At 60.6% G+C, this 26933-nt stretch overlaps 2 protein-coding genes across 5 annotated transcripts; both read left to right on the top strand.

Moving 5' to 3' along the window:
- The first annotated feature begins 2702 nt into the window (after positions 1–2702).
- On the top strand, positions 2703–10752 carry MRGPRF (MAS related GPR family member F). 4 transcript variants are annotated; one of them, XM_079788960.1, is made up of 3 exons: positions 2703–2905; positions 6055–6169; positions 8915–10752. In XM_079788960.1, exons 2-3 carry the CDS (start codon positions 6122–6124, stop codon positions 9896–9898), a joined length of 1032 nt encoding a protein of 343 aa, XP_079645086.1. In that variant the 5' UTR covers positions 2703–2905; positions 6055–6121; the 3' UTR covers positions 9899–10752. The 4 variants fall into 4 exon arrangements, with proteins under 4 accessions (XP_079645086.1, XP_079645087.1, XP_079645085.1 ...); XM_079788961.1 differs by lacking the exon at positions 2703–2905 and adding an exon at positions 3420–3551; XM_079788962.1 differs by lacking the exons at positions 2703–2905; positions 6055–6169 and adding exons at positions 6669–6740; positions 8413–8549.
- Positions 10753–23226: 12474 nt separating this feature from the next.
- MRGPRD (MAS related GPR family member D) lies at positions 23227–24183 on the top strand (the record flags this gene model as incomplete). Its single annotated transcript, XM_079788002.1, has 1 exon — positions 23227–24183. One exon carries the CDS (start codon positions 23227–23229, stop codon positions 24181–24183), a length of 957 nt encoding a protein of 318 aa, XP_079644128.1.
- Positions 24184–26933: the final 2750 nt, after the last annotated feature.

The following is a 26933-nucleotide window of genomic DNA, read 5'->3' as shown; positions in this document are numbered from 1 at the left end:
GGGAGCACAAGTATCATCAGATCCCACCACCCTCCCCATGGCACAGCTGGGGAAACCAAGGCTCAGGTTCCCTCCGTCTGCCAGAGGCAGAGCCAGGGCTAGATCCCAGGGTCCAGAGCTCTCCCCACATCTTGACGTCTCCATGCCCAGCACCGGAGATGTGGACACGGAGAGGTCCCAGCCCCTGAGCGCAGGTGCTACGGACACACACACAGTTACTCCCTGGGCCTCAGTCTCCTCATTTCCAGAATGCGGGCCTCACCTTCATCTGTGTCATTCACCATTGGATTCCCAGGGCCTAAAACAGTGCCTGGCACATACTAGATGCTCAGTAAACACATGCTAGATGAATCTGTAAACTGGGCGGGGGCAGGGCAGGGAGCTGTTGTGAGGATTAAGAGATTCCATTTATGCAGGCTCTGGTTCACAGGACACAGTGAGTGGCCTATAGCTGCCATCACTGCACCTGTCCCCCGACAGATGGGACACATGGCAGCAGAGAGGTGAGAACACAACAAGGAGGGTGAGACCTTGGACCCGGTGAGCTGATCAGAGCGGCCCAGCTTGGGCACCTCATCCACCGGGGCCCTCTCTGCGCCCCTCAGCCTCATGCAGCCCCCATTCACACGTGCACATGCCTTCCTGCCCCAGGGCCTTTGCTCACACCACTTCCTCTGCTGGATGCCCTCCTTCCCCTTCTCACCTGAGTCCCTCCTGCCCAGCTTTCCTCGTGGGCTCCATGATCACCTCCTCAGAGACCTGCCTGGTCTCCCTGGCCGTGGTGCTGTCTGTTCAGTGTGGTTTTACATGTGTTCGGATCATCTGGCTCCGGTGTGCCTCTCCACATGCCTTCAGCGGGTTCATCAGCCTGGAGCACGGTGCCTGGCGCCCCACAGGTGTTCTGGCTTCCACAGTGTGCGAGGAGCGGGCAGAGGCTCTGCCCCACGGCCACCGTCCTGCAGGGGGCAGATCTGGCAGCAGGCAGCCCTGCCCAGAACCTCCTGCCCCCAGGAACCCCCAGCAGAGGAGGGTCCTGGCCTGAGGGGGCGTGGGGTGTGCTGTGGGACCACAGAGTCCACCTGTGAGGCCCATGTGGGGGGCGATTAAAAACCAAGTTCCTGAGCAGAGCCTTTCTGAGGTGAACACAGCGCTTTGCCGCCTGGATTGACCCCTTCCTCGTTGCAACTCTGTGAGTCACTTCTCCTCCACCCGACAGGAGAGGACACCGAGGCCCAGGACCGCCCAGGACTGAAGCAGCCACAGGAGCCCCACGTGCCAGCCTGCCGGCTCGCTCCCCTGTCCCTGCAGGAGCCCAGCCTCCGGTGGCAACAGCAGCAAACTGGGCAGAGGATGGCTTCCCCACGCACAAGCACCTCTCGTTAGTTTCAGAGGAACCCAATTTCCACACCAAATAAGGCGGTGGACCTCGGAGCCACCGCCACTTCACACAACTCCTTTTAAGTGTCCAAATGCAATTACACTTGGAACTTGCCTGGACTCGGCCTCCTCCAGCCTCCCCCACCTCCCCTTGGCCTCCCCACATAAACAAGTGGCCCAGCTGGGCCCCAGCTGGCCTGCCCTGGGGATGGGGGGCTGGGGGGTCCCCGCTGCCTGCTGCCTGCCCAGCCTCTCAGCCCAGGCGTGGCCTGAGCTTCAGCATCCCGGAGCCTCCTCCTGCCCCGCCCCAGGCCAGCTGGGCTCGCAGGGAGCAGTCCGCCCTCCCTCCTCCCGTGGAGGTTTGCACTTGGGCAGGGACAGCCGGTTCCTCGGTTCCTCCGGGGCAGAGACCCGCAGCCCCAGGGCAGGTGCAGGGGGAGCTCTCTTTCCAGGGTCCCTTCAAGATGCCCACAGAGGCACCCACACACGATCTGGGCGCCGCTTGCTCCTGTCGGGAAAACGCTGGTTGGAATTCCCTCAGGCTCCCCGGCCATGAGAAAGTTGGACCAGGGCAGGAGGGCCTTCCCAAGGGGCTCCCTGGGAAGCCACTCCTCCCCGCCCCCGTCCTCATGCCACCGCTGGGGCGCCTGCACCCCCAGCCTCTGGTTCGGGGCCCCAGGACCCCATGGTGCTTGTGGGGGGGAGTAGAGGTTGACTCAGCCTCCCCGTGGACAGCGCACACACCAGGCACCCGCAGCCGCCAGTTCCCGGCTCGGCCCCGGCGAGCGCAGTGATTTTCCACTTGGGCCATCTGATTGCTATTAGGGCCGGGAGCAGGGGATTCCTGGTTCCAAGGGCCCGTGGGGGCCCTGGGCAGATTCCGGGGTGGGCGGGGAAGAGGCGTGCCACCTGGGTGGCCTCCCTGTCCCCTGCCAAGTCTACCTCTCACACGCCCGCACCTCCCCCTCCGCGGAGCCCTCGCCTGCTGTCTCCTGGCTTCTCATATCAGCCCCTCAGTACATTGGAACAATCCGTGGGGGCCCCCCCTCCTGGACCTGTGCCCCCAAAAGGCCCAGCGGGAGCTGCCGAGAGAAGGCCCCCGCAAGTGGACAGCGGACGCCCCTGTCTCCAGGATGCGCGGGAGATTAACAGCTGGACTCTGGCCACAGTGCTCTGGCCAACTTGACGTCACCAGGCAGAGAGATGAGTTCCCAGTGGGGCTCTGGGTGGGAGGGGGGGCTCCTGAGCAGGGCATTCCTTCCCCAAGCCTCATCCCGCTCCGCCCCTCCTCCTCCTCCCTCCCTCCCCTCCTGCCGGGCCTGGAATTGGGTTTGGGGCGGGTTCTGCTTCCAAAGCCATCTCCCCAGCAGCAGGCGCGGGCTCTCCACACTCTGGCTCTCGTTTGCTGAGGCTCCAGCCCTGCTCCACACTGGCCGGCTGCCTCGGGGATCGGGGATCGCAGCCGGAGGCGGGCATCACCAAAGCGCCCTCCACAGAGGGCGGCCCTGGAGGATCCGGACAGCTGCAGGTAGCTCCATGGGGCCCAGGGCCCAGGGGAGGGAGGGCCAGGAACCAGGCTACAGGGCGAAGGCCAAGCAGGGAAGGGGGATGAGGTGAGCACCTTCAGGGCAGGCAGCTCCCAGAAACCACAGCCCCAAGGAGGAGCCCTGGGACCCCAGAGAGGGCTGTCACCCACCCAGCAGCCTGCGAGGCTCCAGAAGTCCCAGGGACATTGGGGACCTTCGAGAGTCCCCCTTCTGTGGGGCTGGCCCTGGTGTTCTGGCAACTCCCGACTCCCAAGCTGTCCTCCACCCCCAGGCCCTGCTCTGTCGGCCAGTGGGTGTGGGCTCCCCCTCTGTCCCTCCACCACCCTCGGCAGCAGCTGTCCAAGCCTGGAAGGGCGGGGAGGGAACACCCAGCGGGCAGCATCCCAAGCTCGGGGAGAGGGCTCCCTGCTCGCACGCACTCCGCACTCCGCACACCCCACTGCTGCGCTGCCTCCTTCCCTGGGCACCGAGCTCAGGCAGCTCAGTGTGGGGCCAGCGCTGGGGTGGACAGAGGGACCAGCCTGGCAGCCACAGGAGGCTGGACAGCTGGGTCCCCCCTTCCCAGGCCTGAGACACCTGATGTGGAGTTGGCATTGGATGGAGGCTGTTGGTGAAATTTTCTGGAAGGTATCACTCCCCCAGTAAGCCTTTCAACATGCGTTGTGAGCAGAGGATTGGCGGGGAGGGAGGCTGGAGAGAGAAAAGGCAGGCTCTCGTCCTGCCCAGGGGGCAGCCTGGGACATGGAGAGGGGCTGGCGGGCAGACTGGAGAACTTAGTGTCCCACCTGGGCCTCCTGGAGGGCAGCCTCCCCTGGGGCCCGCACGGGTTTGGGGCTGGGGTGGTGAGTGCGGGTGGGAGGAGATGAGAGCTTCCTGAGGCTGAGGAGACAGACAGGTGGTCAGGGGCCTCTCCTTGGGTGCTGGGTTTTGAAAGGAGGGCTGGGAGGGAGCTGAGCTGGCAGCTTTTTTTTTTTCTGTCTGCTTTAGCTCTCATAGGCCCAACCCAACCTGAGGAGCACACGCACTCACACATGTCCCATGCACATGACACACACATGTCTTTCTAGGGCCCATCTGGGGTCCACTTGGCTTCTGGTCCCTCTGTGTGAGTGCAATAGCCCTTCTCCGCGGGCTCAGAGACACACACGGGCACCCACCCCTCCATCGGTCAGCAGAGGGCGGGGGGGGGGGGAGGCTTGGGGGCCCACTCCAGGCCCCGTCCAAGCCAGGCACCATGCGCAGGTCCCAGCCAGCTGCCCTTGGGGGCCCTGCGTAGTTGGGGGTCTCACCTGCCTAGGTGAAAGGGCAGGGCTCTCCAGCCTCCAGACATCCTGGGTCCAGGCACTGAGAAGCGAGGGTGCAGTGCAGGGGGTGTACCTGGGGCCGGGTAGGATGGGGGGGCGGGTGGGTTGGGGTTGCAGGCTGGCGTGGAGAGCTTGGGCAGGCCCAGCAGGTGGCGAGACATGAGACCTACCCCTGGTGACGGGTACAGTGGCCCAACTAGAGTCAAGACTGGAGAGGTGGGGGGGTACGGGGGGGGCGGTTAAGACGCACACCTCCTTGCACTGCCGTCTGCAAACCCACACCACACCCACACGAGGGACTCGCCCACGGGACTCCCACCCACCCCGCCATCACCTCTCTGGGGCACCTGCGCCGCCGCCACGCTGTACCGGCTGCTGCCCAGGGCCGCTTGGCCAGCCACATGTGGTCTGGTGTTCTGAGGGCTGCACTGGCGCCGGGGGCTGGGATGGTGGGGGCTACCGAGGGTTAAGGAAGGGTGGCAACCCACACAGACAGCCGCCCTCTCCAGCCAATAATGGGCCCGGCTGCTGCGGGGCCTCCGCCCCTGGCCGGCGGGGGCGTGGAGGGGGCTGCCCAGCCTGCGGAGGAAGGAATTCCGGGGGAGTAGAGCTGTGTGCGCTGCCCAGCGCTCCCTCCAGCTGAGGAGAGGCCTAGCCTTTGGCCGCGCCTGTGCCCCTGCAAGACCCTTCCTCCGCACACAGCCTCAGTTTCCCCCCCTGCACAGCAGGACTAGGTGCTTGCCTGTGGAGGCAGAGCTCAGGCGGGGGACCCGGGGCAGGCGGACCAGTGAGCTCTGCCCTGCCCGGTGAACCTGTCTCCGGCAGGGAAGCCCCCTCCCGAGACTGTCGCCCCTTCCAGGCCCCCCAGACCTGCCTGGCTGAGTCCAGCTGCCCCTCCACCAGCCTGGAGCCTGGGCCACGGCAGAACCCTGCTGGCTTGCTCCCCGCAACTGCTCCTGCCTTCACGGCCGCTGGAGTCCTGACCACAAGCCTGCAATGCCACAGCACACGCCGTGGAAGTGGCCTGTGCCCCTGGGCAGGCGACCTCACCCCCCCTGAGCCCTGTGCCCCATCAAAGGGGAATGACAATACCTGCCTTATAGCTGATCACAAGGACAAACGGGCCCTAGCCTGTTTGGCCCAGTGGATAAAGCGTTGACCTGTGGACTGAAGCGTCCCAGGTTCGATTCCGGTCAAGGACACATGCCTGGGTTGCGGGCTAGGTCCCTGATGGGAGGCGTGCAGGAGGCAGCCGATCAATGACTCTCATCATTGATGTTTCTATCTCTCCCTCTCCCTTCCTCTCTGAAAGCAAAAAAATAATTTTTTTTTTAAAGACAAATGGGATGATGGATGTGGGGCAATGGGTGTAGCTGAGCTGGCACAGTACTCAGCTCCCAGCTGGCAGCCATTGACAGAGGGGTTGATGGTGGTGACAATGATGCTGATGATGACCGAGCTGGCCTACCTTCAAGGGAAAGACCAGACCCCTTAGCATGTTACAAACACAGGCCCAGCCAAAGGCCACCTCCTCCAGAAAGCCTCCCTGCCTTCTGGGTCTGACTTTGGGGAACCCGTGTCCCCCGTGGGCTGAGCACAGCAGTGGTACCCAGGAATATGTGTGGGTCTCACTCGCACGTCAGCATGGTGTGAATGAGGGGCCCAGGCAGGAGGAGGTGACTGCTCTGTGCCGCCCACGTGGCCCTGCCTCTCAGGGAGCCAGGTGACTGCTGGTCACCTCTCCTCTAGGGTGAGGCCCTGGGGACAGGGCCTGGGAAGGGACAGAGACCGCCGCTGCCCTGACGCGGCCCGTCCTGCCTTCGCAGGTGGGGTGCGCCGGCCCGTGAGCTGTGAGCAGAGCCGTGAGGAAGCTGCACTCCCCCGGGCCCGGAGATGGCTGCAAACTGCTCCTGGGAGGCCCATCCCACCAACAGGAACAAGGCAAGTGCCGGAGGCCTGCCCGTGGCCCCGGGTCTGTGGGGCAGGTGCGGGGGGAGGGGCAGACCCGCCCAGCATCTCCCCACCTCCACCCTCTGCTCCACAGGCCGCAGGTGGGCAGCAGGGCCCCTCGGGCCACACGGCCTGGCACTGGTGGCTGGGTCCCTCGGATCCCCGGGGTGCTCCTCAGTGGGGCCAGCGCAGGGGACTGACACCCTTGAATCCCTGGGGGCTTCAGTTACCAACCCAGAGACCGCCTTTCAGCTCTTCCCTGTAGAGATGGGAGGTTGGCTACTTCCCACGGCCACCCTCGAAGGCCAGCTCCAGGGAGCGTTGCCTGCTCTGAATCACCCTGCTCATGTCACCACGGCCGGGGTCTCAGTCACATCTGCCTCCTGTCTTCAGACACCAGCGGTGGCTGAAACCCACCACCCCCACCCCACCCAGGACCCCTTCTTCCCAGAGGCCCCCGAACATGGAATTCCCTTCTGATCCAGGCGACGTGCGCTCACAGTGGAAGAAACTTCGAGTCAGAGGAGGAGACAGACTCCCACTAGCGCAGTGGCTTGGAGGGGTGAGCCCGGAGGTGGGGGCAGAGCCGGGACGCCTGCCCAGGGCCCTGACCTCCAGCCCCTGGCATTTCCCTCCTCTGGCAGGGACCGCGTGGAGCGGCAGCCACGGGGGAGCAGGGATGGGACTGGCTGGGCGGAGCCTCCAGAAACCCCTGACAGAAGGCAGGGTGGGGAGGGGGCCAGGCTCCAGGGCGGGCATTTTACAGGCGGCATGTGTCTGGGGATGGCAGCTCCCCGCCCAGTGACTCACCCGGGCCTCCCGCTCTGACTCCAGGGCCGGATTGCAGGCTTTTTCCAGCCTGTGATCCGCTCCGACCGACGCAGACCTGCAGCCAGTCCCCTCCCGTGACCAGACCGGTCCTCCACGGGCTGGCTCAGGCCCCGGTCTCAGAGGAGGCTGGCAGGAGGCTACTCTGGGGCCTGGCGTGGTCAAGGCCTCCAGCAGGAAAGGCTGAATAAAGAGCAAGCTCGGGGCTTGGGGGCTGACAGACATAAATGTATTCATAGGAAGATAGGTGGAAAACAGGACCCGCTTAAAGTGACCTCACGAAGGCTCCCCAAGGTTTGGCCAACACCCTCCAGTCCCTGTTTGTAGATTCCCCGCGACCTGACTGAGAAGGCCCCTCCCTCTGTTACGGGGTGTCAGGCCCAGAGAGCAATCCTTCAGGCCCAGCTTCCTGCCCGAGCCGGGCCATCTGGAAGGAAGGTGGCAGAACCGTCCTGCCTCAGGGACCTTCCATTTGTTGTTGTTTTTTGTGTCTTGTTTTCTGAGTCATGGCCGATGGGAACTGATACCCGGCCTTAGAGGGGGAGGAGGGGGAAGTGGGGCCGGGGCGAAGAGTCTGAGATGGATTAGTGATGCCTGCCCAGGTGTGGGACGCAGTGACAGTGCCGGGCAGCCTCTGGAGTGCGAGGTCAGGGTCAGAACCGGCAGCCTGAGAACTGCATCCGGCATGCAGACAGGGGGTTGTATGTGCCCCACAGTGTGTTTTAAACGTGAGCATTTAAAGATCACGACAATCACATCACCATCTAGAGATCTGGCTCCTCTGGCGACGGGGAAGGCTGATGGGCTGGAGCCCAGCGGCTGCCCGCGTACTCAGGGGGGAGCTCTGCAGTGTGCCTCCGCGCCCCCACTCCTCCTGCACCTGGCTCACCTCACGCACATACAGGCCCGCCCAGACCCTGCAGGCCGGGCTGACGTTCGCTGGGCACACGTGAGCAGTCAGATCCCCTGTTAAAACGCTGATCAATAGTTAAAGTGCTTCCCTGGGGCCTGATAAATACATGCTGCCTCAGCACCCCCCGCCCCAGGGACCCCCACACCAGACCCAGACCCCCCACTATCCAGACCCCAGAGGTCCCCTTGGCCCAGCAGAGGCCGTCTCTGACTCCCCAGGTCTCTCTGATCCCACTGTGAGCCAGGCCCACTCTTTGTAATTTGCACGTGGTTTTATTTTTTAAGAAGTATTTTCACATGTTAGTGTGAAATAGGGCAGGCGTACAGAAAGCCTGGGGGAATAGGACAGCGCACAGCACACACCCTCAGCGGGTCCCTGTTGGCCTTTCTCCAATGAGCTCGCTCTCTCTATCCCTATCCCTACCTCTTGCTGCCCTGTTCCTCCCAGAACTGTTTGCATGTGAATCGCAGACACCGAGCCCCTTTGCCCCCAGATAGCCTGCATCTTCGAAGGAAGGATGAGGGCATTCCCATACGTAGCGCCGCCCACTCTCCCGGCGATGCGGGGCCGTCATGGGTGCAGGGTGCCCCCACCTCTCCGCAGCCATCCCAGGAACAGCCTTGGCAGCGGGTCAGACCCCTCGCAGTCTCAGACCCGGCACTGCATTTCCTGGCCCTGTCTCTTTCGTCTCCTTCCGTCCAGAAAGGCTCTCGGCTTCTCTCTACCTTGCACGCATGGAACGCGTTTTGACGGGTGTCTGTTCTGGCAGGTGGGCGACCCGGTGCCCTTGTGAGGGATGGGTATTCCCCTTGCCACCTGTAGGCGGCTAGCTCCAGACTCCGGGTCACAGAGTGGAGGCGCTGGGCGGACTCAGGGGTGTCGCCCGCTCTAGTGAGAGTCTGTGACGAGGACCAGCACACCTGGACGCACGTGCGGGGCGGGGCGGGCCCCGCGGCAGGCCTCACGGAGCCCCCCCCCCCTCTGTGCCCGCGCAGATGTGTCCGGGCGTGAGCGAGGCCGCGGAGTTCCACAGCCGCGGCTTCCTGACCATCGAGCAGATCGCCACGCTGCCGCCGCCGCCCGTGGTGAACTACATCTTCCTGCTGCTCTGCCTGTGCGGCCTGGTGGGCAACGGGCTGGTGCTCTGGTTCTTCGGCTTCTCCATCAGGAGGAGCCCCTTCTCCGTCTACTTCCTGCACCTGGCGGGCGCCGACGTGGGCTACCTCGCTAGCAAGGCCGTGCTGTCCGTCCTGAACACCGGCGGCTTCCTGGGCACCTTCGCCCAGTACGTCCGGGCCGTGTCCAGGATCCTGGGGCTCTGCACGTTCCTCGCCGGCGTGAGCCTCCTGCCAGCCATCAGCGCCGAGCGCTGCCTGTCGGTCATCTTTCCCGCCTGGTACTGGCGGCAGCGGCCCAAGCGCCTGTCGGCGGTGGTGTGCGCCCTGCTCTGGACCCTGTCGCTCCTGGTCACCGGCATCCACAACTACTTCTGCGTGTTTCTGGTCCGCCAGGCCCCCCGGGCGGCCTGCACGCACATGGACATCTTCCTGGGCATCCTGCTCTTCCTGATCTTCTGCCCGCTCATGGTGCTGCCCTGCCTGGCGCTCATCGTGCACGTGGAGTGCCGGGCCCGGCGGCGCCAGCGCTCCTCCAAGCTCAACCACGTCATCCTGGCCGTGGTCTCGGTCTTCCTCGTGTCCTCCATCTACCTGGGGATCGACTGGTTCCTCTTCTGGGCCTTCCGGATCCCGGCCCCCTTCCCCGAGTACGTCACCGACCTGTGCATCTGCATCAACAGCAGCGCCAAGCCCGTCGTCTACTTCCTGGCCGGGCGGGACAAGTCCCAGCGGCTGTGGGAGCCCCTCCGAGTGGTCTTCCAGCGCGCCCTGCGAGACGGCGCCGAGCTGGCCGAGGCGGGGGGCGGCACACCCAACACAGTCACCATGGAGATGCAGGGCCCCTCTGGGAACGCCTCCTGAGGGATGGGCACCTGGAGGGGAGGCAGGGACCAGAGGGACCTCCAGAGACCCTTTGCCGGGGACAGGGCCTGGGCAGCTGCCCTGGTGGCCGAGTACAAGGAGGAAAGTCTGCTTCCGGCCCCTCGGGCCTCCTTCTCCCGGGGCTGGAGGCTCTGTGAGCGGCCAAGAGGCTGAGCAGCCACCTGCACACAGACCCTGTGGTCCTGCCAGGCTCCCCCCAGCGTCCTCCTGCATCAGCAGCACCCACTGTACAGAGGTGTCCCCCCGTGGGGGACTCTCCTCACCCCAGGCTGGTCTGGAAAGGAGAGGAGGGGGCCGCCAAGCCCTCTCCACCTGCTGCCCCTCGGAACGAGCCCCCCCCCCCCCCCTTGAAAGTGACACAGCCATCGCAGCACCGGCGGGCCGCCAGCACCTCCCGCCGTGGGGCACCTGTTCTCGCCACGCCACCCGCTCGAGGCAGCGTTGGTGGCCGACCTGAGCAAGGGGAGCTCTCTGAGAGGGGGTCCGGGGTAACCGGCCTGTGGCTCAGTCTTCCTGCAGGTGATGGCCCTGGCCCCTGGGTGAGTCCTTGGTGACGTTCATGGGTGTGTTTCTGGGCTCAGCAGGCAGGTGGGGACAGGAGGACCTTCAGCCAGCTCAGAAAGGTCACCCTCCTTTCTGGCTCCACGCCCGCCTCGGCAGCCTTCCGGAGCACACGGCGTGTGCCCGCTGCCGCCGCCTGGGCCTCGGGTGCCTGCAGACCATCCGGAAGTGGGCACGGGTTCTACCTGGCCACCCAGCCCAGCTCCAAGCACAGTGGCCCAGCGCAGCCAAAGGAAGTTTTATGAAATAAATGTACATCAATAAACGTTTTATATCTTACTTCCTCCGTCCTATCCATGGTCGTGTTCCTTTCTTTAAAAAAAATATATATTTTTATTGATTTCAGAGAAGAAGGAAGAGGGAGAGATAGATAGAAACATCAATGATGAGAGAGAATCACTGATCGGCTGCCTCCTACATGCCCCCTACTGGGGATCAAGCCCGCACCAGGCCTGTGCCCTGACTGGGAATTGAACCGTGACCTGCTGGTTCATAGGTCAATGCTCAACCACTGAACCACACTGGCTGACCTGGCAGTCTTGTTCCTTTCCATGCACCCTCCCTCCCCACCCTCCCCACAATGCAACCTGCTCTGTCCCAGCCCCTGTGTGTCCTCTCCCGGCTGGTCTGTCCTCCCTCTGAGGTGCTCCCTCTCCTGGTAGGGAATGCACCCTCCTCGGAGGTGAGCTTTGCTCCTTGGCCACACCACCCTCCCGTGCCCTCTTCCACCCCCCACCCCCCTCCCCCGCCAGGCGCCCTGCTCCCCCGGAGCCTCGGTTTTCAGCACGCCCACCCGGCGCCAGGCCCTGTGCCGGCTACTGAGGCCCTGCCTGTGGGCAACACGGTGTGTCCGCATGGAGGCCCCCTGGGTGGGGGCGGCATCCTCTCCTACCGCTCCCCGTCCCAAACTCCATGAAGCAGAGCCACCCCTCTGCCCGGCACCCCCCTACTTCACCGCATAGGCCGGGGTCCCTCCCAGGAGGCGGCTTCCAGGCCCAAAAGCATCCTGACTGCCCCCCGGCCTCCAGTCTGCCCCACCGTGGGCTCCTGGTGTCCAGCACGGGCCCCGGCCCCTCCGTGGAAGCTCCGGGGGAGCCTGCTCACTGCACAGGCCCGAGGAGAGACCAGGGCAGGGCAGGCCCCTCCTCGGTGGAGAGCCAGGAGAGGGGGGAGGGCTGTGCCCGCGCTCTGGGCAGGGCGGTGGCTAACGGAGTGGACGGCCCAGCAAGGCAGCAGCAGCACCGCCAGAGGCTGGCGTCCTGCCCACATGCACGTCCCTGAGGACGGCCCCCAGGCGGCCGCCGCGTCCCTCCTGGCCACTGCAGGCCAATCCTCCCACGCTCCCCTCCCGACAGTGCCCGCCCCGCCTGCCCGCAGGCCCTGCTCTGCAGAGAGAGGGGACCCTGAGCTGTTCCAGAGCCTCAGGTGATGGCGGTCGGGGCCGGCCCGCCTTTCTCCCAGCAGCCGGGGTGTGCCCTCCCCACGCCACTCAGAGGATCCAGGACAGCAGAGTTCAGCCACCACGTCTGTCACGTGTGGGGACTCAGAGAAGCCAGGAGGGTCCTGGGACATACGTGAGGCGGCGGACCAGGACCCTCCACCCAAAGGCTCCCCTGGTACCTCCTGGAGGCGGAACCCCTCCCAGGCCTGAGGGGCCGAGGGGGCGGTTGGGGGCCGGTGGGGCTGGGTTTTCAGCGCCTGCATTCACCACTTCCTCAGGAGCCCCCACCCGGCCTCCAGCCCTGAGCCCTTGTGGGGAGCTTCCCCAGGAGCGTGGAGGGGCCTCCCTGCGAGGTTCAGAGCCCAGACCCAGTGGGTGCGTGGGTGGGCATCCCTAACCCACGACCAGGGCCTGGGCGTGAACATGAATCCGCCCTTGGCAGGCACCAGGCCTGGGAGGGTGGGGGGTGAACCCCGGGAACGGGGCCTCTCCCGGCCGGCAGACACTTCCCCTGTGCCGATGGCTATAGGCGGCTGGGGAGCCAGCCTTCCTCTGCCCGACCACCCACATCCTGAGCATCTCCGCCCCTCCCGCCACGCCCTGGACCACCTCACCTCTGGGCTAATGGAGGGCGGCGCACAGATGACCGCCAGGCAGCAACCGCAGGCCTCCACCACGCCCTGCTCCGGTGTTTAATTATTCAAGCGGCCAGAGAACCAGGCAGGGATGGGTGACGGGCTGTCCTCCACCCCACCCCACCCCACTCCCTAAGGCAGCACAGCTGGGCCCCAGTGTCCCCCCACCCCCAGCTGCCTTCTTTCCGGGTGTCCAGTGAAAGCAGGAGGCAAGGGCTCTGAGCATCACTGCTGTTCACCCTGAAATTGTCTGGAACCAGGGTTCTAGCCACTCTCCCTGACACCCGCTGGTCCGCAGAATGACAGAACTGAGTTTCGGGGAGTGGGTACCGCCATTCCTACAAGAACAAGAAAGACCAGTGGTCCCCTCCCCGGCTCCTCCGGTTATTACTGAGCCTAACTTTCTATCCCACGGGGCATGCAGGATTGGGAGGGGGAAGGGACAGGGTGGGCCGGGGTCAGGACAGAGCTCTGTGCTTTCTCGTGCTTCCCACCACCGTCCCGCAGAAATGACACGAGGAGAAGCCACAGCCAATGCCAGGGATGAGCAGGGTACGTCCAAGGCAAGCTCGGGGAGGTGGGCCACCCACCCCCCCCACCACCACCCACCACCGGACCTCAGTGCTGCTGAGCCTCAGTTTCCTCGAGTTCTGCGGTCAGGCATTGGGGCAGAGGAGGGAAGGGAGAAGGTGGTCACGGAAGGAGGGCCCTGCAGGTGACAGCCCATCCCGGGCACAGGTGATGAAGGCAGTGACTGCCCTTTATGGAGGGCCTACTGTGTGCAGTGGGCCCTGTGCTGAGAGCCCCGCCTACAGACCTCATTTGATCTTCACCACCGGCTCACAGACGGAGATCCTCGTCCATGGTCAGCCCCAGCAGGTGGGCGGCCCTGGCTGAGCCCGGTCACCGTCCACAGGCCCTGCAGTGACCCGCTCGCTTCCCTGGAAGCGCAGGCCTCTGCCCTTCGCGTCTCCCACCAGCAAAGCCCTGGGAGCTGGGCCCTGGGTGATGCCGTCACAGCCCAAGGACCCAGCCCATCCTGGTTGGATTCCACACGTGACCGAGACTGAAGGGACGGCTTCGAGGGCATCTGCAACCGGGGGAGGGGGGGTGATGGGAGGCAGACACGTGTTCAACAGGCAGCACGGGCGGGCGGCGCACAGCCTGCCAGCCGAGGCCTCTTCCTGTCTTCATCTTCCGAGAGGGCGTGCACGCTGTCTGGCACCCGCCCCGCTTTCTCGAATGCCCCGCCCGCTGTGGGTTTGCGATAACCTGGCTGTTCTGTTGTATGCCAGAATTTTAAAACCCAAGATCTTCGGCAGGAGCACAGCTTCCCCGGCCCAGAGGACTCCTTCCCGGGAACCACGGGCTTCGTGCCGAAGGCAGGCTGGACAGATGGTGCCGTTCTGGCCCCGCCTCCCCGTGCGTGGGGAGAAGCCAGGTCCCGGGAGATGCACCCCCCAACGCAGGGTGACCGGGCCAAAGCTGTGCCAGCGCACGGCAGGCCCTCCGGATCAGGACAGCCGAGTGCGAGAGCAAAAGAGCATATTTGGAAGCCAGTGGGCTGGAAAGCAGCCCGTAGGGGCTCGGCGGAAACAACAGGGCACAGTTCACAGAGCGAGGACTCATGGAAAACTCGGCTCAGGGAGTCGGAATGCCAGCGCGAAGTTTCCTGGCAATCCCGCAGGCTTCCCCGCTCAGACATGTTTTCAAAGGTTTTCTAACTGGTTTCATTGCCATCTGACTTACATACACGCACCCATTTCATATACAGTCCAATGATCTCTGACACGTGCGCACACTGTGGCTTCACCAAATCAATACAGGGATGTTTTCATTCCCGCCCCCCCCTGCCCCCACCGCCCACAGAAAGAACATTTCCGTCGTCCGGCAAGTCTCCTGGAGAACCCAGGCAGCTGGAGGCAGCCACTCTGCTTTATGCCACTGGAGAGTATCGATTACCGATTACAGATCAGTTTCCTACGCAGATGTCTATACCACAGCAGTCAGGATGCTTGGTGACGAGCACAGAAACCTAACTCTAATCTAGCCTGGGGGTGGTGCAAGTTGGGGGTGAGGGGGCAGTTCTAGAAGTGATCTGCACCGGAATCTTGGTTGGCCAAGCCCTGTCACACTTGGGCCCTGGAGCGGGAGGCGGGGCCAGGGGCGTGGGAAGGATGCCCCGCCCATCTCACCTAAACCCACCCCCTGAGAGCTGCAGGCAGCTTCTGGCTGGAAGCAGGCGGGGAACTGAGCCTCTCCGTCCAATAGCCTGCAAGGAACGTAATAGTGTGTGGCTTCCTTGCTTGCCATCAGCTCCATGAACTAGTAACCAAAACCAGGCCCCTTGTAGAGTCACAGGCCTTGATTCTAAACCCAGGCCGGACATGCTCACTCAGCACAGGTCTCGGGACTCAGCCCCCGCTCGGGCCTCGGCTGAATGGCCTCCCTGAGACCTTGGAGCAATGAAAACAACCGCCCTGGCGAGGGGAGCAGAGCTGAGCGGCCTCCTGTCGCAGGGAGTATGTCACCGTGTGCATCATCCCACCAGGCCCAGCCAAGCGCACGTCTCAGGGATTTGCAACCTATCTCTCTACCTCCTCCAGGTAGGTCTGAGCTCCCCTGCTGGTCAGGATTCTTGGTTGCAAGTGACAGAATCCCCATTGGAACGCACATGCATGTGGGCGTGCGCAGACACGCGCGCACACACACAGAATGGGTTGGCCCGAGTTACGGAAAAGTCCAGGTGTGGATGGGCTCCAGGGACAGCTGGATCCAGGTCCATGCATCCATAATTAGTAAAAAAAATGTGAGCCTCTGCCGGGCCGGCGTGGCTCAGTGGCTGAGCATCGACCTATGAACCAGGAGGTCACGGTTCGATTCCCGGTTGGGGCACATGCCCGGGTTACCGTCTCCATCCCCAGTGGGGGGCGTGCAGGAGGCAGCCAACCAATGATTCTCCCTCATCATTGATGTTTCTATCTCTCTCTCCCTCTCCCTTCCTCTCTGAAATCAATAAAAAAATATTTTTAATAAATGAAACGTGAGCCTCTGCACACGCCAGGCACAGGAGGTGCGAGAGCATGGGAATCCCTGCCTGGGGAAGCTCACCCCGTCCTGGGCAGTGTGTCTGTCTCCGGTCTGAGGTCCCGTGTTCCTCCGCCGGCCCATTCTCACGCTCAGCTGAGCGGCCTCCGCTGGCGCAATGAAAACCACCGCCTGGGAGAGGCTCCTGAGGCCAGAAGTCCTCCCGGGCCTGCACACCCAGGAGCAGAGCCCCTGGCAGTCGGCGTGGTTCCAGCAAGAGCGGGATCACCCACGCCCCCTGCCTCCTGATAACAGAGGCACCGCTGTTATCAACGTCGCTCTGAGTCGGTCGCAGGTTCAAGGTCGGAGGCCCCACCTTTTCCCTCCTCACTCACGTTTGTTTCCAAGGCTGGCGCCCAGCGTGCCCCACGCTCCCCGCTCCACTCCAGGGCAGGGCAGGGAGGGTGAACACGCAGCTCCAGGGCCTCAGACTTCAGTCGCCCAACACGCAGACCTTGCTCGGCCCAGCAGGTTGCCTGGCATGCCAGGTGACACAGGTACCGTGTCTGCCTCCATCCTGCCCTGGAGGGACCCAGTTTCATCCGGATTCTTCACTTACCAGGCAGGAGAGTGGGCTCAGCAGATGTGGGGGAGGGTCCCCACAGGGGCTGAGATAATCCCGCTTCTCCCAGTCCCCTAGGACCCCATTCTTGGGCGGAGTTGAGGGCGGCCCGGGAAGGCCTCCGAGCAATTCGGTGAGGACGCGGGCGCTCAGGTCACCTGAACTACATGGTCCCCAACGAGCACGTTGCAGAACTCGGACGTGAAATGAGGTCCTGGACTCGGGGTCCAGTGCTCCTTCCTCCCCACCCCGCAGCCGCAGAGCCCTGGGCGAGCCCATTAGCCAGCGCCTCCTCGTGCAGGCGGCCGGGCGGGCATAATGGGCTCTCCCAGCCCACAGGAGCCCTGGCTGCCGACGAGGGAGCCTGCTAATGCTCTGAGGGCTCCGAGGCTGTCCCAGGTGGCCTCCAGGAAGGACGGCGGGAGAGAGGTGAGCCTCCCACTGCTCCCCGAGGGCCCCGCGTCCCATCCATTTCCCTGCATCCCAGCCCGCCCCTGAGCAGGAGCTGAGGGCACGCCTGGCAGACCATTAGCCCCGGCTGCTCTCCCACAGCCCGGCGGGGGGAGGAGGGGGCCTTTCTGCATTTATATCTCAGCTCCCCTTTGGCTCAGAAGGAGCAGGAGAAGGTTTTTCGAAGGGTCCGGGGGACAGGGCTCCACTGAGGCCCGGGTGGGAGACGGAGGAAAAACAGCTCTGAGGCCCGGGCCAAGGGGACCTGCCGAAGGGTCCGGCCAGCAGCGCGCGGAGGGGCCGCCCACCCGTCCCTGAAGGACAGGGCGCCACATCGGGAGCAGGTGAGAGGCCCTGAGTCCGCCCTGGGCGGGGGCGGGACGGCATGATGGGAACAGGCGAGGCCTTGCAGCCCCGCTAGCCGCAGGTGAGCTGGGTGAGCTGGCAGGTGTCCCCACTTCTCTGATCCTGCATCTCTGCACGGGGCTGAGGACGCCTGCCTCCTGCCCCTTCCGCGTTTGCATGGCCCACGGGGCTGCCGCACGGAGCACCTCCAGCAGCGAGATGGCAGAGCCAGGACGGAGGTGCGACAGGCAGCTGCCGGGGACCCAGTGGAAGGAAAAGACATACAACTAGGTTTTGGAAAAGCAGCTTATGAAACAGCCGGGTAATATCTTTTCATTTATGTAAAAACAAAGTTATATGTAAATGCACAGCCAAAAACCTCCAAGGACATAATCACACCATTGACAGTGACGTGAGGGTGAGATCAGGGCAGGAGCTTACTTTTTGCTTAGCATCCAGATCTTTCCAAATAAGACTGGTGTTTCACGTATGCAATTGTTTAAGATCTTTAAAGCACAGGGAGAAACGGACACTACGATAACAGTCGTGGGAAATAACACATTTCCCCCGGTCTTCCGTGGAATCCACAACCATTCAGACAAGGCTTTGGAGGGCAGGAATTTAGAGTAAAGCTAACGGGAGAGTCTGTATCTTAAGCCCTCGTCCATCAGCAGGTCATTACTGAGCGTTTGCTACGTCGGCTTCGTGCTAGGGACCCGGGGACACGGAGATGGGTCAAGTGAGTGCAGGCCCGGGGTGAGCCCCATAGTCCAAGGGGCACACGGCCTGAGCAGGCGTGGTCGGGCCATGCAGAGGGCAGGAGGGCCTGGGAGTCTGGGGGCACAGAACAGAGCACTTAGCTTAGTGGCCACTCCACATTTATTGAGCGCCGACTGTGTGCCAGGACCTGATTCAGGCCTGGCCGGGACACGCATCCCCCCCACCCCCCACCACCACCGCACCACCACCGTGCAGGTCCCATCACTGTGGAGAAGCCAGAGTTAAGAACCGTGTGGTTCACCTCTGCTGGGCCCGGCATTCCAACTCTGGCTCCATGAGAGGGACCCCACTCCGGATGGGGCCCTGAGCCTCTGGGGGCTCTAGGGCAGGACTGTGAGACAGAGCCCAGAGGGAGCCAGGGCCCTGGCAGAGATTAGGGGCTGGGGCGGGGAGGGGGTTCAGCTCCTTCCCCTCCTTCCCCAAGTGCCTTCAAGCCCAGGAGAGCCCATTCTTCTGGTTCCTCAGGGAGCTGGTGCCTGAAGGGTGACTCCCCCAAATGTGTATGTTCTGTCTCAAAGTCCGGGGCCCGTCCCAGACCACAGGGTCCACAGGCAGGAACCCAGCTTCCCCATCCCTTCCCAAAGGCTGCTTGGGGTACCTCTGCACCCACTGACCCCCCCACTGGGTCCAGCTCCACCCACTTTTCAACACTGAAAGGTGAAAATGGGAGGTTGCAGGGTCCCCCTCTCCTGTACCAGCCTCCGCAGAAACCCCAAAGATCTGCCAAACTCATGCCCATCCAGTCTACAAAAATATTTATTGAACACCTGCTGTATACAGGCACAGCGGTAGGTACCAGGGAATACAGACACGTCCCTGCTCGAGGAGCTTTCATTCCCATGGAGAACACACAATAAACAAGTAAAATATATTTTAAAAAGAGAGAGAGAATCGTGTGGTCCGTTCCCACGCAGTGCATGTGTTGTTTGCTTTTATTAGGAAATATTCACAGGTCCTGAGTTCCTGCCAGTTAGTGCATTAGTCGCTCGGGTGCCATAACAAAACAGCAAAACACAGCAGGCAGTCGCTTAAAAACAGACGTTTGTATCTCACACTTCTGGAGGCTGGAAGTCTAAGATCGAGGTGCTGGCCATGGAGAGCTCACTTCTTGGCGTCAGATGGCCACCTTCTCTCTGTCCTCACACTGGGGAGTAGGAGGGTGGGAGGGCTGGGGAGGTTGGGGAAAGATGCACACATGAGAAGGAGGAAGGGAGCGCCCTCTGGTGTCTCTTCACAAAAAGACACTAATCACATTAGATCAAGGCCCCACCTCTATGACCTCATTTAACCTTAATTACCTCCTTATCTCCGAATACAGTTGCATTGTGGGTTAGAGCTTCAACAGGTGAATTGAAGGGGACACAATTCAGTTCACAGCAGTCGGGGTAAGGGCTCCTCTCTCTTCAAACCTCCCAAATCCCTCTTCTCTTTCCTCAATCCCAGTCTTTGACCTCCCTTCTACTTTTGCTGAAAAAGGGGGATGCCTAAGAAAGAACAGTGTCACCTTCCCACTTCCTGGCCCACCACCACGGCTGGATCCTCCGCTTCTCTCGGGTGATGCCGCAGCTCCCAGCGGGGCCCACCCTCTGCGATGCCAGGTCCCCTCACCTCCCACCCGCCAGGAGCCCCTCCTGAAGCTGTGTCCTCTTTCCTGTACCATCCGTTTCTCCCTCTCTGCTGAACCCCTCCCATCCACGTACCAGCATTCAGTAATGCCCTTCCTAAAAAAAAAAAAAAAAAAGCAAAAACAAATAAAACCGCTGCCTCCTTATCTCATTTCTCTGCCCCCATTTCCACAATCACCTCCACGATGTCACCAAGTCCCTGACTCCACAGCGGGCTCCTCGGTGCGTTTGGAGGGTCTCGGCTGCTGAGTGTCACCCCTTGGGCGGTCTTCTGGAGCCACCCCACTTTAAGTACCAGCCCCTCCCCCCTCGGTGCTCCATCCCCTCGTCCAGCCATCCAGCCATCCAGCCATGACCTGTGAGAGTTTCCCTGAGCAGCTCCTCTGTGACAGCGCCCCCGCTCCATGGGGACATTATCTCGTCGGAAGCCGCGCTCTTCCTGCTCACCGACAACCTCCCCTCGGACATCATCTCCGGGGAGGCACAGTGTCCGTCTGCTGGTCCCTCTGCCCCGGGACCTGGAACAGCCCTGGCCCGGTCTGTCCTCAGGCAGCACTTGCGGGTGGGCAGCTAGTGACCACAAGGAAGAGGCCCAGGTGCTCCAGGGCCCCTGTCCAGGCCGAGGGACCCCCTGACCCGGGGCAGGCAGGGCCCCATGGGAGTGGGGAGGGGGAGGAGGTGTTGGCCTGGGGGCCCAGGGTCATAAGGACTGGGGGTGGCAGTGTGCATCCCCGCCCTGTCCACTCTTCCCGCATCCTCCATCCTGGGAGAGCTGCCCAAACACGCCTGAGTGTGGCCTTGGAGTGGCCTTGAAGGAGGGGTCCCGTCTGCTAAGGGGGGCCAAGAGGGTGCTTGCTCGCTCCTTCATCCCTTCGCCCGGCTTCTCCCAGCTGCCCTCACCCCTCAGGACCTCCGAGTCCCCACCTTGTTCGTTTTCTGCTGTGGTCGTAGCAGGTAGTTGCGTCTACACGTGTGTTTCCTCCCTGGATTGTGCTCTCTGAGAGTAGGCTTTGTCCATCATGGTCACTGCTGTATATGTGCTGAGTGTGTGTGTGTACGCATATGTGCATGTATTGTATGTTGTGTATATGTGTGCATGCATGTATGTGCTGCATGTATTGTGTGTTGTGTATATGTGTGCATGTATGTATGTGCTATGTTTACCTATGTGCTATTATACGTGTATATTGCTGTGTGTATATATGCGCATTATTGTATATGTACATACACCGATTGGCCAGATTATTATGATCTCTGAACGCATAATAATCTGGCCACTCAGTGTATATCCTATATAATAAAAGGCTAATATGCAAATTGTCCCCTCGACCAGGAGTTCGACCAGCAGGCAGGCCAGCCAACTGCCCATGTCCCCTCCCCCTGGCCAGGGTGGCCGGACCCCACCCATGCATGAATTCATGCACCGGGCCTCTAATATATATACACTGAGTGGCCAGATTCTTATGCGTTCAGAGATCATAATAATCTGGCCACTCAGTGTATGTTCTCTCTATATAGCACTATGTATCTGGCACATAGTATAAGTTTGATAAATGTTATTTCACTTTGTCTTGAACCTAAGGAAGAGGCTTCTGATTGTAGCCACAGGGCACCTATGGAACTTGGAAGCAAAGAAACAATAGAGATGATTTTTGAAACAAAACAATTCTCAAAATACAAACCTTTAGTAAAACAGATAAAGGACAAAAGAAGCAAAGGCACAAATTAAAAATGGCAGATAGAACTGAACTTTTAAAATTATAAAAGCATTATACCAATAAACATGAAACCAGAGAACAGGAACAATTTTCTAGAAAAATAATGTTACCCACACTAAGTCAAGAAGCGATTGGAAATCTGAACACACCCGACACAGTAAGTGAACTGGAGTTGTAGGGTTTTATCACAGCTCTGCCTGTCCGCAGCCACATAAACATCGCCAGGCCAGATGGTCCCACCTGCTGCCAAACCTTCAAAGAAAGATAATCCTCACGTGATAGAAATTGTTCTGGATGGGAGAAAAAGAGGGCAAGCTCTCAGAGCCCTTTCATGAAGCCAGAGGAACCTGACAGCTTTGAATACAAAACATACGAAGACGGCACCAGAAGGCAAAATCACGGGCCAATTCACTTATGGACATGGATGAAAATTTGCTAAAAAAAAAAAAAAATCCGAGCACCCAGGCAGGGGGCAAACAGCAAATTGGAAATGATTTATCCTAGACATAGAAGGATGAATACGCATCAGAAAGCCTATCCCCGTATATTCACCACAGAAACAGATTCAGGAAAGGGAAAAAATGATTCAGCAGATGCAGAAAAAAAAATTGTGATAAATTTTATCATTCATTTATGTTAGGTCAGAAAACCAGAAAGGGAACTTCTTCACCTTGATAAAGATAATACCACAGCCCTAGCCAGTTTGGTTCAGTGGATAGAGCATCCACCTGTGGACTGAAGGGTCCCAGGTTAAATTCTGGTCAAGGGCACATGCCGGGTTTTCGGGCTCAATCCCCAGTGGGGGGCATGCGGGAGGCAACTGATCAATGATTCTCTCTCATCATTGATGTTTCTCTTTCTTTCCCTCTCCCTTCCTCTCTTAAATCAATAAAGAAATATATTAAAAAGGAAAAAAAAACGATAATACCACAGCCCTAGTCAGTGGCTCAGTTGGTTGGAGCAATAAAATTTCAAACCACAAAAAACTGCTCTTCCATGCCATCATCTGTAACTATCCTAAAAACATAGCGTTGACCAAAAAAAAAAAAAAAAAAAAAAAAAAAAAAAAAAAAAAAAAAAAAAAAAAAAAAAACAGCAAACAAACAAAACACAGCAAGCATTCATGTAAATTAAAAACCCTTCCAGGCCAAATGCTGGGGGTGGGGGACCTGGGATGGAGACGAAGTGGAAAACTAGATGATTTTATTTTTTAAAATATATTTTTATTGATTTCAGAGAGGAAGGGGAGGGAGAGATAGAAACATCAATGATGAGAGAGAATTATTGATCAGCTGCCTCTTGCACACCCCACACTGGGGATCGAGCCCGCAGCCCGGGCATGTGCCCTGACTGGGAATTGAACCGTGACCTCCTGGTCCATAGGTCAATGCTCAACCACTGTGCCAGGCTGGACGGGCTGCTTTCACTTTACTTTAAACAGCCTGGTGATCCATCCTGTGTGCTAGAAAGTGAGGGTGAAACTCATCCTGCTCTTTGCAGCTGACGTTCACTTTAAAAAATTCACAGGATTTGAAGATTATAGGAGAAAAATGATGTTATCAATAGCTGTAGGAAAAGCCTTTGAGAAAAGTCAATTGATGCCTCTTCGTGAATGAAAAAAATAAACTCAAAACTGGAAGAGCCTCTTTTTTTTTAATACATTTTTATTGATTTTCCACAGAGAGAAAGGGAGAGGAATAGAGAGCTAGAAACATTGATGAGAGAGAAACATCGACCAGCTGCCTCCTGCACACCCCCCACCGGGGATGTGCCCGCAACCAAGGTACATGCCCTTGACCAGAATCGAACCTGGGATCTTTCAGTCCCTAGACCGACGCTCTATCCACTGAGCCAAACCGGTTTCGGCTGGAAGAGCCTCTTGACGTGGCTAAGGGCCTCTAGAGCGCTGGGCACCTCCGGGTGGCCTGGTGGCCGTTCAGGAGGGCTGGGAGCCGCTGGGAGGGCAAAGGGTCGCCTCCTGGGCAAGGCCTGTTGCCAAAAGCGTGAGGGCCCTGAAGCATGAAACTCGGGGTGGGGCTCCCCGAAGTCCCCAGGGGGTCCACGCAGCACAGACCCTCACGCGGGTCCATCTTCTTCCACAGGATGAACCAGACTCTGAATGACAGCCAGACACCCGCGCTCGACCCCAGCAGCCACCAGACGCTCGGGCGCGGCGTGGCCTACTGGGTGCTGAGCGCCCTGACCCTGCTCGCCTGCGTGTGCGGCGTGGCGGGCAACGGCCTGGTGGTGCGGCTGCTGAGCTGCCGCGTGCGGAGGACGCCCTGCACCGTGTACGTGCTGCACCTGGCGCTGGCCGACCTCCTCTTCCTGCTCTGCATGGCCTCCTTGCTCAGCCTGGAGGCCAGCCGCGTCGTCGCGCCGCCCCTGGCCTACGAGGTGCTGCGCAGGGTGAAGTACTTCGCCTACACGGCCGGCCTGAGCCTGCTCACGGCCATCAGCACGCTGCGCTGCGTCTCGGTCCTGCACCCGGTCTGGCACCGGCGGCACCAGTCCCCGCGCCTGTCCTCCCGGGTGTGCGCCGCGCTCTGGGCGCTGTCCCTGGTGATGAACACGCTGGCCGCCCTCTTCTGCGGCAGGTACTGGAGCTCGGACGAGAATCAGTGCTTCGCGGTGGACGCGGTGCTCAGCGTCCTCATCCTGGGCATCTTCACCCCCCTGATGACCGTGTCCAGCGCCACGCTGTGCGTGCAGGTGCGGAGGACCTCCCGGCGGTGGCGGCGGCGGCCCACGCGGCTCTACGTGGTCATCCTGGCCTCCGTGCTGGTGTTCCTCGTCTGCGCCCTGCCCCTGGGCCTCTACTGGTTCCTCCTCTACTGGCTGCACCTGCGGCCCCAGGTGGTGCTCCTGTACAGCGGCCTGTCGCGCCTGTCCTCCGCCGTGAGCAGCGGCGCTAACCCCGTCATCTACTTCCTGGTGGGCAGCCGCCCGGCGGGCCCTCGGGAGCCCCTGGAGGCCGTGCTGCGGAGGGCGCTGGAGGAGGCCCCAGAGCTGGAGGGGAGGGAGACCCCCTCTGTCTACACCAACGAGGAGGGGGTCTGAGCCGCCCCTCCCCAACGAGCAGGGTCAGGGCACTCAGCACCCAGTAGGCCTGAGCAGAGTCCCTGCAGGCCTGCCCCAGCCCAGCGCCTGGCTGGCCTGCTGCTGGGAGCCCCGGGGACTCTGCACTTCCCCTGTCGGGGTCCCTTTCCTACGAGCCAGAGCCCCCCCCCCTTCCCCCTTTCCAGCACGGTCCGGACCTCACGTGCCACTCCACTGGAAGATGAAATGGAATCTCTTGGTGTCTGAGGATGTTCCGGCTAGAGGACAAAGGTTAGCCGTCAGCCCTGGCCTAGCACATTCTCTCCCCTCCTCTCCCTCAGGTGCGGCCCCTGGGATCTCCTGGCCCTGCTGGTCCTCGCACATGTGCTGGCGGCACCCACTGGCCTCCAGACGATGCCCCTGGTCCCCCTCTACCAGCGTCCTGCTGACACCCTCCAAGCCTGCAGCCCGTCAACCATGTCCCCTTTGCTGACCCAGCCGTGGCTGGCTGCAGGCCACGAGACTGCCTCGTGCTCCTTGTCCTCGACCCCTGACCTTTGCCTTCGGGTCGCCGTGCCCCACCCCTGCACCCATGGCAGGCCAGCTCGCTTTTCCCTGGAGGTCACACTGGAAATGCTCAGCTGAGCTTGGAGGGCCTGCGCCCGGATGGTGCCTGGAGGCAGCTTCCTCCCAGAGGCCCACGCGATGCCAAGCAGGGTCGGCGGCTGCCCCTGATCAACCCCCCTTCCCAGAGTCCCCCTCAGCCTGCCCCACACCCTCTGCCTCTCTGGGGACAGAGCCCAGAGGGAGATGTCGGCACGTGCTCTGCCGTCCTCCCTGGGTCCGAACAAGGAGTGGACTTCTGCTGCCGTCTCGTGTCCAGCCTCGGGGCTGGGGGCTCGGGTGGAGGGCACCTGGCAGGGGGTCCCCACAGAGTTGCCCTGCACAGAGTGGAGGAGGAAAGAAAGAAGTGGAAAGATCATCTCTCCAGACCGTGGCCCGGCCCACAGGGCTGGCATCTTGCTGTGTAATCCCATCAAGAGCGTCAGAAGCTAGAGGGTACCTGTTCTTCCATTGAAGCAATTTCCAGTCTTCTCCCAAAAGAGGGAGGCTTCGAGCCAGCTGGGGCAAAGGTCAGATCCTGAGAGAAGCTAGAGAAACCCACTAATGGCCCATAGATGTCAGCCCGTGGCAGCAAGCGCCCCAGCCTGCAGACGTGCGTGGCCCTGTCTGCACATGCCCGGGTTGCACCGCTCCATCCCCAGTAGGGATCTCATCACTGATGTTTACATCTCTCTCTCCCTTCTCACTTCCTCACTGAAACCAATAACAATACATTTAAAAGTAAATAAATAAAAGTCATGGGATTGTAAAGTGCAGCACAGAGAATATAGTCAATAATATTGTAATAACTATGTATGGTGTCAGGTGGGTACTAGACCTATCAGGGGACCACTTTGTAAGTTACGTACATGTCTAATCGTTATGTTGTACACTTGAAACTAATATAAACTAATTTTGAATGTCAACTGTAATTTTTAAAAATTTAAAAATGTAAAAAGCTCATTAAGAGGAAGAAGCCATTTGGGAATAGAAGGCATCGATAGGCTCTTGGGTTTTTCATAATAAAGTAAATGAACAGGAGTGCATCGTATGAACAAGGGGGGGAGGGGAGAATTTCAATCGTGTGCTGATTCGACAACGCCCGTGCACACAGCTTCCCACGACGGCCGGGGCACTGGCAACAACAGAGCGAAGGGTGTGGTCAACGCAAAGTCCCCTTCAGGTTAAACACGCACAGGACACCCTCCTCTGCCCTGCAGTCTCGCCGTTCACTATGAGAAACCTTGAGAGAGGTCTTCCCAGGTTTGTAACAATCCTGAGAAAGTAGAAGACGTGACCCAGACCCGGGGCGAGGGTGAGAAACACCGTGAAACTAGTAGTAATGCAAAACACATTTCGGTCAGCCACGCTGGAAAAGGCTGAATCGCCTTCCAGCTCGCTCTCTGGGAAATATCCCAACCTGTTGACATGTGAAAAGGCAGTCGAAGCGTGTGCGGCCAAGGAAGGTAGAAAAAATATTACACTGTTTTGTGTTTCGTATTAGTCGTGGTATCAGCCCGCTTTTTAAAGTCCGTGATCTGCTGTGATGACTTTTCCCATCCTACATAATAAAATGGTAATATGTAAATTACCATCACTCCGCTACGCCCACGATTGGGCCAGCAGGAGGCGCAGGGGGCGGGAATCAGGGTGGCCGGGGTAGCTGATTGGGCCAGCAGGACACTGAGCTCGCGGTGCCACTGGCGCCGCGAGCTCAGCGTCTGTGCCATGGCTGCTGGAGGCTTTCGGAAGGCCTGGGGCACCGGCGGACAGCCGGCCAGGTCCCCCACGATCAAAGGCCAAAGCGGGGGACCTGGCCGGCTGTCTGCTCCGGCGCAAGGCCTTTCGAAAGCCTCCGCAGCGCCGGAGGCTTTCGGAAGGCCTGGGGCACCCGCGGACAGCCGGCCAGGTGCCCCGCGATCAAAGGCCAAAGCGGGGGACCTGGCCGGCTGTCTGCTCCGGCGCAAGGCCTTTCGAAAGCCTCCGCAGCGCCGGAGGCTTTCGGAAGGCCTGGGGCACCGGCGGACAGCCAGCCCGCTGGTGCACCAGGTGCATGATTAAATCATGCACTGGGCCTCTAGTTCTAAATAAATAGTCATGGTTATATCTAACTTGGTCTTCCTTTTCTTTAAAAAAAAAAAAAGTTTTTGTTTTAGAGAGAGAAGAAG

Source organism: Cnephaeus nilssonii (genome assembly GCF_951640355.1).
Source record: "Cnephaeus nilssonii genome assembly, chromosome: 13".
Classification (NCBI taxonomy): Eukaryota; Metazoa; Chordata; class Mammalia; order Chiroptera; family Vespertilionidae; genus Cnephaeus; species Cnephaeus nilssonii.
This window is presented reverse-complemented; position numbering and strand designations above follow the sequence as displayed.

Coding starts and splice junctions, on each gene's coding strand:
- MRGPRF (XM_079788959.1), top strand. CDS start 6,525: ATGTCACCACGGCCGGGGTCTCAGTCACATCTGCCTCCTGTCTTCAGA. Junction 6,741..8,914: donor TAGCGCAGTGGCTTGGAGGG/GTGAGCCCGGAG, acceptor GTGCCCGCGCAG/ATGTGTCCGGGCGTGAGCGA.